The following is a 14,251-nucleotide window of genomic DNA, read 5'->3' as shown; positions in this document are numbered from 1 at the left end:
TTCACTTGTTTGCGCAACCCACTTGCTGGCATGCTGCGGCCCGGTACCGGTCCACGAACCAGGGGTTGGGGACCCCTGATCTATAGTATAATACTGGCTTCCAGTTTTTTTCCAGCTGTGATTCAGAGTGCTGATTATCATCTCTAAAACCCCGCATGTTACAGGCCCAGTTTATCTATGGGATCACCTTCCTATCCATCATGTCCAATAGGATGGGTGCATCCAGATCCCTTCCCATACATGTCATCTAGTGGGTCCAGGAAGCATGCCTTCTGAGTAGCAGCCCCTGCCCTAGGAATCACCCCGCCACCCAAGATCTGGCAGGCCCCCACCCTCCTAGTTATCTGGAAGACTTAAAAACCTGATTGCCCTTCTCTCCCCAGATATGAATCTGGTTATGGCTTCTTATATATTGGAGACTATTGGTTTAGGACACTAGGAATTGAGATCTTATTGTTTTGAGTTTTTTTAATGTTCCTGATACTGTTGTTCTGAGTTGCCGAGAGCTATGGCTCGTAAAATGGGCCATGCACAATGAACTTTCCTTAGGCCCTACCGCTTGTATTTGTTATCTCCTATCTCATGTTTGAAATTTGTTTGGTGTATCCTGTGTGTATGTGCGCACATAAGGAGCTTACTTCTTTTATGTCTTCATAAAAGATATACAGAATTGGGTGACGGTCCTTAGCCTCCCACCAGCCTCGGACATGGTCAAACCAAGAGCCCCAGGCAACTGCAAAAAAAATATGACAAGAGAATCTTGATTTACCTCACTATTCTTTCTGCTTCATAACTCTACGACTACCACCTTTCCCCTCAAAATGGCTGTCATGGGTGATGAACTATCTTGGTTGAGAATGATGGGAACTATAGTTCTTGGGGAAATGATGCCTTTCAGCTTCTCGGATTTAAGGGAAAAATCATTAACCTTTTTTTCCCAGAAGTCACAAAATTATCTTTGGTATAGAGAGATCCATGCCTCTTTTTCAAGAGTAGTTTGGTAGCTATGGTTCATGTTTACTGTAGGCCCAATGGTGACTGCCATCCAAAGTTTCCTTATGGCAACATGGGTGGCAAGTAAATTTAATAAATTAAATTGATGGTGATGGCATGATCACATATTGCTGCTGGGGATTCAGCAAACAATCGCCTCCCACATGCTTTTTATACCTATTATTTCTGTGGCTTCCACCTACTTTTTCCTGTAAGGAAGTTCTCTAAAAACTGATCCCAGTTCCCTGGCTCCGGCATCGCCTGGTTCATGCGGTGAAAATGGTAATAGGAAACAATGGTGTCCTTAACATTCCTAGCGACATAAATGATCTGCAGAAAGGACAGAAAACCATAAAGACTATAGGATAACATTTTCATATGCATGCATACATATATCTATGTGGTTTCTAACAGTGCTTTTTTGTAAAAAAAAAAAAAAGGTTCCAGAACTCGCACACGTGAAATAACCTGCCTTGCCTACCCTACAAGGTTTACCTTTGTAATTGAAAAAAAAGCCTTCAGTTTTTAATGTATCTACAAGACTAGGATTTTGTTCAAGGTAAATTAATTCTATTAATGTTACCATGCACTGTGTGGCTTTAAATTACAAGAAGGCATTTTATTAATCTTTTGGGACATTTACCACTGGCATACCCATTTAGTCTAATAAGTGGAAATGTCAGCTTTCTTTGTGCAATGAAATTGGCCCAATAAAACAAAATTTCCTTGCTTGTAAAAGATTAGATTATTTTTAAGAAGTTGTCAAACAAGGTGGAAACAATTTGGAGTTTAATATGGATAGTGACTTGAAACAAATCAATGTTGAAACTTTGTCAGTGAACAGATTATTTTTAATTTAGGTAAAGGTTCTCCCGCACGTGCATGCTAGTCGTTTCCGACTCTAAGGGCCGTTGCTCATCTCCGTTTCAAAGCCGAAGAGCCAGTGCTTGTCCGAGGACGTCTCCGTGGTCATGTGGCTGGCATGACTAGACGCCAAAGGCGCACGGAACGCTGTTACCTTCCCACCGTGGTGGTCCCTATTTTTCTACTTGCATTTTTACATGCTTTCGAACTGCTAGGTTGGCAGAAGCTGGGACGAGTATCAGGCACTCACTCTGCTACACGGCACTCGGGATTTGACCCGCCAAACTGCCGACCTTCTGATCAACAAGCTCAGCATCCTAACCCACTGAGCCACCACATCCCTATTTTTTACCTTTTTACCTTTACCTCTACTGTAGGTCTACTTTACATTTGACCAATACATTATATATATATATACATGTTTAAGTATTTGTCAAGGCTTTTTGAATGGACCTTGCTAATTAACTCTTTCATTCCTGTTTTGGCCCGACTCAGGGCTTATCCACAGGAACTAGTCAACTTATGACAGCTCATTATTTGTGCAAATTATTCAAATTGCTAATAAAGAATTTGGGAGGCTAAGATGATCATTTCGAACTCTTTTATGTTCTCATCAGTTAGTCATACCCTTTATCTGAGATTCGAACCTGGGCTGATTATATATATCAGGCAGTGTTTAAACTTCCTGAGCCACGGGTTCTTTCTCCCTTTTATTAGCTGGAAGGCAAGGCAAATGTATGTTTAAGTATTTGTCAAGGCTTTTTGAATGGACCTTGCTAATTAACTCTTTCATTCCTGTATATATGTAGATCTAGAGTCTCGGGTTTCTTCCCGCGTTCCTTTCATCTTCAGAAAGTTGAAGCTGAAAGGAACGCGGGAAGAAACCCGAGACTCTAGATCTACACATACAGACACCCGCGAGAATCTACGAAAACATATATATATATATATATATATATATATATATATATATATATATATATATATATATATATATATATATATATATGTTTCAAATGTTAACTATTTAGATTACCTTGCTAGGCCCCAAACATGGGGCAAATCTTTATTTCCTGTTTTCAGCCTATCTTGAAGGCTATCGAACAGGCAGTAGTTACACCGGACAATTCATATATTTGTGTAAATTACTAACAAAGAATTAAAGGGAAACTGAGATGCATTTCTGACTCATTAGTCGTCCTCAGCCAGCTTTACACTTCTGAGATTCGAACCAGGGCTGATTGCATATGAGGCAGTGTTATTTGCCTCTAAGCCACAAGGTCTCTCTCGCTCTGTTAGCTTTTTTTTTCTGCAAGGGAAGATATGTTTCAAATGTTAACTATTTAGATTACCTTGCTAGGCCCCAAACATGGGGCAAATCTTTATTTCCTGTTTTCAGCCTATCTTGAAGGCTATCGAACAGGCAGTAGTCACACCGGACAATTCATATATTTGTGTAAATTACTAACAAAGAATTAAAGGGAAACTGAGATGCATTTCTGACTCATTAGTCGTCCTCAGCCAGCTTTACCCTTCTGAGATTCGAACCAGGGCTGATTGCATATGAGGCAGTGTTATTTGCCTCTAAGCCACAAGGTCTCTCTCGCTCTGTTAGCTTTTTTTTTTTTTCTGCAAGGGAAGATATGTTTCAAATGTTAACTATTTAGATTACCTTGCTAGGCCCCAAACATGGGGCAAATCTTTATTTCCTGTTTTCAGCCTATCTTGAAGGCTATCGAACAGGCAGTAGTCACACCGGACAATTCATATATTTGTGTAAATTACTAACAAAGAATTAAAGGGAAACTGAGATGCATTTCTGACTCATTAGTCGTCCTCAGCCAGCTTTACCCTTCTGAGATTCGAACCAGGGCTGATTGCATATGAGGCAGTGTTATTTGCCTCTAAGCCACAAGGTCTCTCTCGCTCTGTTAGCTTTTTTTTTCTGCAAGGGAAGATATGTTTCAAATGTTAACTATTTAGATTACCTTGCTAGGCCCCAAACATGGGGCAAATCTTTATTTCCTGTTTTCAGCCTATCTTGAAGGCTATCGAACAGGCAGTAGTCACACCGGACAATTCATATATTTGTGTAAATTACTAACAAAGAATTAAAGGGAAACTGAGATGCATTTCTGACTCATTAGTCGTCCTCAGCCAGCTTTACCCTTCTGAGATTCGAACCAGGGCTGATTGCATATGAGGCAGTGTTATTTGCCTCTAAGCCACAAGGTCTCTCTCGCTCTGTTAGCTTTTTTTTTCTGCAAGGGAAGATATGTTTCAAATGTTAACTATTTAGATTACCTTGCTAGGCCCCAAACATGGGGCAAATCTTTATTTCCTGTTTTCAGCCTATCTTGAAGGCTATCGAACAGGCAGTAGTCACACCGGACAATTCATATATTTGTGTAAATTACTAACAAAGAATTAAAGGGAAACTGAGATGCATTTCTGACTCATTAGTCGTCCTCAGCCAGCTTTACCCTTCTGAGATTCGAACCAGGGCTGATTGCATATGAGGCAGTGTTATTTGCCTCTAAGCCACAAGGTCTCTCTCGCTCTGTTAGCTTTTTTTTTCTGCAAGGGAAGATATGTTTCAAATGTTAACTATTTAGATTACCTTGCTAGGCCCCAAACATGGGGCAAATCTTTATTTCCTGTTTTCAGCCTATCTTGAAGGCTATCGAACAGGCAGTAGTCACACCGGACAATTCATATATTTGTGTAAATTACTAACAAAGAATTAAAGGGAAACTGAGATGCATTTCTGACTCATTAGTCGTCCTCAGCCAGCTTTACCCTTCTGAGATTCGAACCAGGGCTGATTGCATATGAGGCAGTGTTATTTGCCTCTAAGCCACAAGGTCTCTCTCGCTCTGTTAGCTTTTTTTTTTTCTGCAAGGAAAGATATGTTTCAAATGTTAACTATTTAGATTACCTTGCTAGGCCCCAAACATGGGGCAAATCTTTATTTCCTGTTTTCAGCCTATCTTGAAGGCTATCGAACAGGCAGTAGTCACACCGGACAATTCATATATTTGTGTAAATTACTAACAAAGAATTAAAGGGAAACTGAGATGCATTTCTGACTCATTAGTCGTCCTCAGCCAGCTTTACCCTTCTGAGATTCGAACCAGGGCTGATTGCATATGAGGCAGTGTTATTTGCCTCTAAGCCACAAGGTCTCTCTCGCTCTGTTAGCTTTTTTTTTTTCTGCAAGGGAAGATATGTTTCAAATGTTAACTATTTAGATTACCTTGCTAGGCCCCAAACATGGGGCAAATCTTTATTTCCTGTTTTCAGCCTATCTTGAAGGCTATCGAACAGGCAGTAGTCACACCGGACAATTCATATATTTGTGTAAATTACTAACAAAGAATTAAAGGGAAACTGAGATGCATTTCTGACTCATTAGTCGTCCTCAGCCAGCTTTACCCTTCTGAGATTCGAACCAGGGCTGATTGCATATGAGGCAGTGTTATTTGCCTCTAAGCCACAAGGTCTCTCTCGCTCTGTTAGCTTTTTTTTTCTGCAAGGGAAGATATGTTTCAAATGTTAACTATTTAGATTACCTTGCTAGGCCCCCTTGCAGAAAAAAAAAAAAAGCTAACAGAGCGAGAGAGACCTTGTGGCTTAGAGGCAAATAACACTGCCTCATATGCAATCAGCCCTGGTTCGAATCTCAGAAGGGTAAAGCTGGCTGAGGACGACTAATGAGTCAGAAATGCATCTCAGTTTCCCTTTAATTCTTTGTTAGTAATTTACACAAATATATGAATTGTCCGGTGTGACTACTGCCTGTTCGATAGCCTTCAAGATAGGCTGAAAACAGGAAATAAAGATTTGCCCCATGTTTGGGGCCTAGCAAGGTAATCTAAATAGTTAACATTTGAAACATATCTTCCCTTGCAGAAAAAAAAAGCTAACAGAGCGAGAGAGACCTTGTGGCTTAGAGGCAAATAACACTGCCTCATATGCAATCAGCCCTGGTTCGAATCTCAGAAGGGTAAAGCTGGCTGAGGACGACTAATGAGTCAGAAATGCATCTCAGTTTCCCTTTAATTCTTTGTTAGTAATTTACACAAATATATGAATTGTCCGGTGTGACTACTGCCTGTTCGATAGCCTTCAAGATAGGCTGAAAACAGGAAATAAAGATTTGCCCCATGTTTGGGGCCTAGCAAGGTAATCTAAATAGTTAACATTTGAAACATATCTTCCCTTGCAGAAAAAAAAAAAAGCTAACAGAGCGAGAGAGACCTTGTGGCTTAGAGGCAAATAACACTGCCTCATATGCAATCAGCCCTGGTTCGAATCTCAGAAGGGTAAAGCTGGCTGAGGACGACTAATGAGTCAGAAATGCATCTCAGTTTCCCTTTAATTCTTTGTTAGTAATTTACACAAATATATGAATTGTCCGGTGTGACTACTGCCTGTTCGATAGCCTTCAAGATAGGCTGAAAACAGGAAATAAAGATTTGCCCCATGTTTGGGGCCTAGCAAGGTAATCTAAATAGTTAACATTTGAAACATATCTTCCCTTGCAGAAAAAAAAAAGCTAACAGAGCGAGAGAGACCTTGTGGCTTAGAGGCAAATAACACTGCCTCATATGCAATCAGCCCTGGTTCGAATCTCAGAAGGGTAAAGCTGGCTGAGGACGACTAATGAGTCAGAAATGCATCTCAGTTTCCCTTTAATTCTTTGTTAGTAATTTACACAAATATATGAATTGTCCGGTGTGACTACTGCCTGTTCGATAGCCTTCAAGATAGGCTGAAAACAGGAAATAAAGATTTGCCCCATGTTTGGGGCCTAGCAAGGTAATCTAAATAGTTAACATTTGAAACATATCTTCCCTTGCAGAAAAAAAAAAGCTAACAGAGCGAGAGAGACCTTGTGGCTTAGAGGCAAATAACACTGCCTCATATGCAATCAGCCCTGGTTCGAATCTCAGAAGGGTAAAGCTGGCTGAGGACGACTAATGAGTCAGAAATGCATCTCAGTTTCCCTTTAATTCTTTGTTAGTAATTTACACAAATATATGAATTGTCCGGTGTGACTACTGCCTGTTCGATAGCCTTCAAGATAGGCTGAAAACAGGAAATAAAGATTTGCCCCATGTTTGGGGCCTAGCAAGGTAATCTAAATAGTTAACATTTGAAACATATCTTCCCTTGCAGAAAAAAAAAGCTAACAGAGCGAGAGAGACCTTGTGGCTTAGAGGCAAATAACACTGCCTCATATGCAATCAGCCCTGGTTCGAATCTCAGAAGGGTAAAGCTGGCTGAGGACGACTAATGAGTCAGAAATGCATCTCAGTTTCCCTTTAATTCTTTGTTAGTAATTTACACAAATATATGAATTGTCCGGTGTGACTACTGCCTGTTCGATAGCCTTCAAGATAGGCTGAAAACAGGAAATAAAGATTTGCCCCATGTTTGGGGCCTAGCAAGGTAATCTAAATAGTTAACATTTGAAACATATCTTCCCTTGCAGAAAAAAAAAAGCTAACAGAGCGAGAGAGACCTTGTGGCTTAGAGGCAAATAACACTGCCTCATATGCAATCAGCCCTGGTTCGAATCTCAGAAGGGTAAAGCTGGCTGAGGACGACTAATGAGTCAGAAATGCATCTCAGTTTCCCTTTAATTCTTTGTTAGTAATTTACACACACATATATATATATATATATATATATATATATATATATATATATATATATATATATATATATATATATATATATATATATATATATTAATACCTCCAAATCAACATTGGCTTTATTCTTATTCTTCCCCTCTGCAGTTTGAATATAAGGTATAAAAGACTAAAAAGAGATTTTCGTAGACATCCCAACCTTTGAACTACCCAAAGAACTGAAACAGCAAAGTTTCACTGCTGAGCAAGCTTCCACTCCAGCCGCTTTTCTTTCCTCTTGCTTCACCTCTTTTTAACCTCACACCCCACTTTCTCTAAGGCAAAACACTCACTCACCCTCTCGTGAAAGATGGCCTCCATGTTTATGTGACTCCCACCACCCCCATCAGCTTCCCCACCACATGGTCCGACCTAGCCAATCAAGCCACGCTCATAATCAAAATCATATACATACACATACACATACACATTCACACAAACACACATCTTGCTCTGTCTTATGTAATTCCTATTCACTGCCTCTTTTCCAGCACATAAAATTATCCTAATCTGTCCAAGCTTCAAACCCTGTCAAATTCAACCTATTAAGCCTCTCACTTTTATGTTCCTACATTTCCTCTTCTTATGAGCATATAAGCTCTTGGTTTAATTTAGGAAGCTGAAAAGTGTACTGAGGCTGAATTCAGATGAGAATTAAGATTTGCTTTCCCTTGTAACGGGCAGAAGGAATGACTTTCAAGATAGGAGGAAGATCCTCTACTAAGATATTGGTCAGATAACAGAAATTTGAGTCTGGAACAGAATGTAACCCAAGAAAACATCTCAGACATGACTGTCCCTAGTTCTCATGAAGGTAAAGGAAGGGAAGACGGAAGTGCATTCAGACTTCCAAGATTCTATTTCCATAACCTTATAACAAAAGTAAGATTGGCCTGCATGACTTTCGTTTCCCTATCTGGTCTACCTTGAAAAACTGAGATTCCATCAACCATATTGCAGTTGTTCTAACCTTGCAATTCTGTTCCCAGAAGGAAGGTGGGAGAAGCTGGACTGGGAGGTGAGATTTCAGGGTGCGCGGGGAAGACATTGCCTCTGCCATTTCCAAACCTGCAACATAGGGATGGGGGTGGGTGGGAGAGGGATGGACATTGTTCAGGTTCGTGGTAAGGAAAACCTTTCTCATCAGCCCCATGAAGCAGTACCGTGTTACTCACCTGAAGGTACGGGTTTTATAGGAAACAAGTCTATGAAGGGAATCCGTTCATATACGGGAGCCCTTGCACATTTCTGTTTGTCTCCTCCATGCTGTATCATGTCCACTATTTCTTGCATCCAGGTAGTCCCTGGTATGAGGAACGTGGAGAACAGATAGATCAATCTAAAGATTGGGTTCCTGTTCTTTGGTCTTTCTACTTTAAGCTTCGTACCTCTTCCCCCAAAACTATTTCGTCATGCTCTTCCACATCTCCTCCCCACTTACCTGCTTTGGGATAAGTGCAAATGAGAAGGTCATCAGGCTGGGCTTTAAAATTCCTTAAGAGTTCCAGGTTTGCAGCAGTATTATCAAGTAAAGAGGTTCCTTCAACTTCCACCAGTTTTGAACGTTTCAGTAACCTTGGATCCAACTCTTCCCATTTACTTCTTAAAAGCTCCATGATTGAGTGGAAAAGCCAGAAGAAAGGAGTTTATGACCTGCAGAGATGTGATCACAAATCTTTGGGGTTTAGAGTTCCAGCTTTGCAAAGTTTCTTGCTCCAGAGTTCCTTTTGAATGAAAGAGTCACGTTTTCGACCTGCACTAAATTCATGTCTGTCTCCACCCACTTTCTCTTTTGTTTCCTAACATTTCTGCAAGGGCTGGAAATTTGATGATGTGCATATTTTCCAGGCAGCAGACACTCAGGAAAAACCTTCTGAATAAGTTCACATCTTGTGAGGTGGTTTGGGCTGAGAGAGAGAGAGAGAGAGCAATTGGCCGAAAGTCACCCACCAGATTTTACACCTGGAGAAGACTAGAACTCATGGCATCTTTGTTTCTAGCCCAACATTTTAACCATTACACCAAACTACCTCTACTTTTAATCTTAAGACTTTGTTTCTTATGTTCTTACTCCCTATCTTAAAATAGGATCACTTTGGTCTATGTTTCTTAAAACAACTTCTATCTTATTTAATACACATTTTAATGCCTTTCGCTCTATATCCTGATTCTAGAATTCCTATTTCTATCATTTCATACCTCTGTGGAGATTCCCCCCGCCCACTCCATCTTCAGCTCTTGTAGCCAAATCCAAATGCAGGTAGTCCTCAACCTACAACCACAATAAGGACCAAAATTTCCATTGCTAAGCAAGGCGGTTGTTAATTGCACCCGAAGATATTTTCTTTTTTCTTGCCACGGTTATTAAGTGAATCGCTGCGGTTGCTAAGTGAGTCACATGATTGTTAAGCAAAACGATCTTCCCTCGTTGACTTTGATTGTCACAAGCTGGCTGGGAAGGTCACAAATGGTGATTACATGACCCTGGGACGCTGCAGCCATTATAAATACGTGCTGGTTGCCAAGTGCTTGAATTTTGATCACCTGGGGATGCTGCAACAGTGGAAAGTGCGGAAACTGATCACAAATCACTTTTCTCAATGCTGTTGTAACTTTGAAAAAACAACTGTAAATCGAGGACTATCTGTAGAGTGGTTTCTAGTCCATTTTGCGGGCCTTCCACAGCACAGCTGCACATAGTTTCATTTGTACTTCCCAGTCCGCCCCTCCACTCCACCCCCAAATACGTTAAAATCAGCCGTGCGATAATCTTTATTTCTGCTGATGCCAAAAGACAGAAAAGGGTCGGAGAATGTCATGAAGTGTTTGGTGCCCCCCTGTAGCTGACCAGGAGGAAATGAGAAAAAGTATTTAGTTCTGTGCTTCCCTCTCTGAGATAAAGCAGTTCTTGGAGTAGATAAACTGCCTTTTGCTTCTTTTCTTCTCTGAAAGTGTGTGTGTGGTGGTGGTGGGGATTGTCATTTCCAATACATGCTGGATGCCTCTGGCTGATGGTTTTTGTGCAGAAACCTGAGCTGCTGGGGCAAAGAGAAAGCTGGCTTCCAGTCAAAATTCCCTCCCTGCACACTCTTAGTGAAATGTCTGTGATGATGGTGTGCCGCTGAACGTTTCAGCCACCAGTTGCAACCATAGCTATACTGTATTCGGTGGGGTAGAGAAGAAACAAATGTCTTTCTTGAGGCATGAAACAAGGAGTCGATTGCAGCTGCTTAAAGAAGCAAGGGGAATGAAACCAATGGAAACAGACCACTGTTTCCCAAGGTTTCTTAGCACCTTTAAGACTTCAACTTCCAGAATTCCCCAATCAGCTAGACACAGACTAGATGGGTTAACGATGGCTACCATAATAAGGTGAAATTTATGAAGGGGAGGAAGGGAGGAGGGCAAGAATTTCACACAAATAAGGATGTGGAAAAATTGCAGAATCTGAAATCTGAGCTACACCTCAACTGAGATAGAAGTAAATTGGCTTATTTATTTATTTATTTATTTATTTATTTATTTATTTATTTATTTATTTATTTATTGCATTTATATACCGCCCTTTCCCTGAGGACTCAGGGCGGTTTACAGGGAGTTAAAATCAACCATACAAAAGTTAAAACCCAATTTAAAAAAAAACATTAAACATTACAGGAAGACAGAATAACAGAATATCAGAATTGGAAGGGACCTTGAATGTTTTCTAGTCCAACCCCCTCCTCAAGCAGGAAACTCTATATCATTTCAGACAAATGGTTGTCCAATCTCTTCTTAAGGACCTCCAGTGTTGGAGCAGTCACAACTTCTGGAGGCAAGTTGTTCCACTGATTAATTGTTCCAATTGTCAGGAAATTTCTCCTTAGTTCTAAGTTGGTTTTCTCCTTGATTAGTTTCCATCCATTGCTTCTTGTGCTGCCTTCAGGCGCTTTGGAGAATAGGTTGACCCTGTCTTCTTTGTGGCAACCTCTGAGATATTGGAACACTGCTATGGAATCCCTGGGGTAATTAGGCAAAAGTGATGCCAAAGCTACATGTGGACCCATCACACATCAGGTTTTGGGGTGTCCTGTTCATCTCTCTCTCCCTCCCTCCCTCTCAGAATTCCATGGCACATTTTACCTCTGATCTACAGAGCACCATCAATCCTCTGTTGTAACTACATATGGCACAAGAAGCTTTTCTGTTCATTCTCTTCCTATTGCCATGGAAGTACAGCTCATCCACTACCAGTCAGACACGATTAAAAATGGCTCACCAGTCAGAATGATGATGATGTTGTGATGCACAAAAGAAAGAGGGCTGGGGTTCAATTATCGTCACCATCTTGACTTTCTTAATTCCTCTCCACCCAGTGATTGACCTGAGTTCAAAATTCCTAAACTAGAGTCAAGGCTCCTGTCTAGCTTCTAGGGCAAAAGAAGGCAAACGTAGATAAATCGGACTTGTGGCAGCGTGTCAGAGGCACTTGCTCCATTCCCATCAATTTTATTTATAGCAGTGATTTTCAACCTTGGCAACTTTAACATGCTTTGACATGTGTTCCAGGGAGTTCTGGGAGCTGAAGTCCAATGTCTCTAAATTGCCAAGGTTGAGAATCACTGATCTACACGAATTGCACACAAAATGTGTCATTCCCGTAGATCAGTCAGTGTTAATTCTTGGGTCGTGAGCGTTCCCCTTCAATTCCTTGTTCTTTAAGGCTTCTGCATGGAGGTTCCGGAGAGAACAATGAACATATTTTTCTGGACAAAGCAGATACACATTTGAGAATTTCCCCTGCTTGCTTCTCCTATGTGTATCTTTCTTTTACAGAAGGATAGGATCTACTCACTCCAGGAAAGAGCCACATTAGGAGTATCTACAAAGTGTATGGTGAAAACAGTCATGGTGGCAGCCATAACAGTGCAATACCTGTAAGAAACAGGCAGACATTGATTGTACCATCATGGCTGCTATTGGCCCATTGCAGTGGCCATCTTATCTTTTTTTACCATTGCCTACAAATACCATTGGGCCATACTGTAAGCCAAGAATCTGAATCTGAATTTCTCTGTATTATATTAAATGCTTATTCCTCTTCAAATGTCGGAAGAGTCACACAGAACATGAAATACAGGTAGTCACAATTGGGACCCAACTTCTGTTGCTAAGTAAGGCAGTTGTTAAGTTAACTGTGCCTGCTTTTACAACCTTTTTGCCATGTTCATTATGTGAATCATTGAAGTTGTTTAGTGAATCATGAGGTTATGAAGCAAATTCAGCTTTTCTTATTGCTTTTGCTTCTCAGAAGCCAACTAGGAAGGTTGCAAATGGTGACCACATGATCACAAAATCTGGGACAATGCAACTTTGTAAATACATGCTGGTTGCCAAGCACACACATTTTCATCTCATGACCATGGGGATGCTGCAATGGTAAGTGTGAAGATGGGTTTTATGTTTGTTTTTCAGTGCCTTTGTAACTTTGAACAGTCGCTACAAGAATGGCTGTAAATTGAGGACTACTTGTAGACTTATACTTTCTTGCTTCAGAGGGCAGGACCAGAAGTGATGGGTTAAACTACAAGGAAGGAGGTTCAGGGGCTCACAACTCAGCACTATTAACCAGTGGAACAAAACTGACATGGTTCTTCTTCTTAAGTAGAAGATTCAGATAAGCCAAATGATGACCTATGAAAGATAATGTAAGGATCCTGTACTGAGCGAGGGGGATGTACTAGATGGCCTCTATGGTCCTTTACAATTCACAAGAATACTCGGAAAACAATGAGAATTTCTCTTTCCTCGGATTAGTTAGCATGTTTTCCTGGAAGTAGGGCAGGGAAATGGTACAGTTCAGCATCACATCTGCTATCCTTATTAGGAGTGTTTGCCAATTTCCCCACATTATTGGGTTCAGAATTATAAGCCATTGTATTGAGTTGAGATGTGTGAAATGTTATTGCTGTTTAGTCGCTGGTCAGTTGATTTAAGTGTGTCCATTCTTGGTCAGAAGCTGCTGTGATCTTCTCACCAATTTAGCTATTGCTCGTCCAGCTTCTTAATGGTTAAATGTTTTATATATTCTTGGATCCCACTGGAATCCAGATAATTTTGTGAACCATTGACAGGACCAGGGCCCTCCAGGGGAAGGGACAAAGGCCCAAGCTAATGGATCAACTATTGGATTGAGGTCCTGCTTATTTTTAACAGAATAACAGAATGGGAAGGGACCATGGAGGTCTTTTAGTCCAATCCCCTGCTCAGGCAGGATACCTTACCATTTCAGACAAATGGTTACCTAGTCTCTTCTTAAAAACTTGCAGTGTTGGCACATCCACAACTTCTGGAGGCAAGTTGTTCCACTGATTAATTGTTCTAAGTGCCAGAAAAATTCTCCTTTGTTCTAGGTTGCTTCTCTCCTTGATTAGTTTCCATCCATTGCTTCTTTTCCTGCCCTCTGGTGCTTTGGAGATTAGCTTGACTCCCTTTTCTTTGAGGCAGCCCCTGAGATATTGGAACATTGCTATCATGTCACTCCTAGTCCTTCTTCCCTCCCTAGTCCTTCTTTTCATTAAACTAGACATAACCAATTCCAGCAGTGCAATTTGCTAGTATCAGGATGGCCAATGAGGGCAGCAAATTTTAAGCAGGTAGAGATTTCTCTCAGCTCAAGAACTACTGAAAAATGCTTTAACTCAGCCATGAGGAAG

At 40.8% G+C, this 14,251-nt stretch overlaps 1 protein-coding gene across 1 annotated transcript in view; it reads right to left on the bottom strand.

Moving 5' to 3' along the window:
- LOC310649146 (uncharacterized protein) overlaps positions 1-9,172 on the bottom strand; it is a gene marked incomplete at both ends in the record, with an annotated part of 35,890 nt that extends 26,718 nt beyond the window's left edge. The window contains 5 exon segments of the mRNA XM_083377434.1: positions 639-733; positions 1,197-1,323; positions 8,527-8,624; positions 8,732-8,860; positions 8,998-9,172. Coding sequence (XP_083233560.1) covers positions 639-733; positions 1,197-1,323; positions 8,527-8,624; positions 8,732-8,860; positions 8,998-9,172 — 624 coding nt within the window.
- Positions 9,173-14,251: the final 5,079 nt, after the last annotated feature.

The sequence above is a fragment of the Vipera ursinii genome (assembly GCF_947247035.1).
Source record: "Vipera ursinii genome assembly, chromosome: Z".
Classification (NCBI taxonomy): Eukaryota; Metazoa; Chordata; class Lepidosauria; order Squamata; family Viperidae; genus Vipera; species Vipera ursinii.
This window is presented reverse-complemented; position numbering and strand designations above follow the sequence as displayed.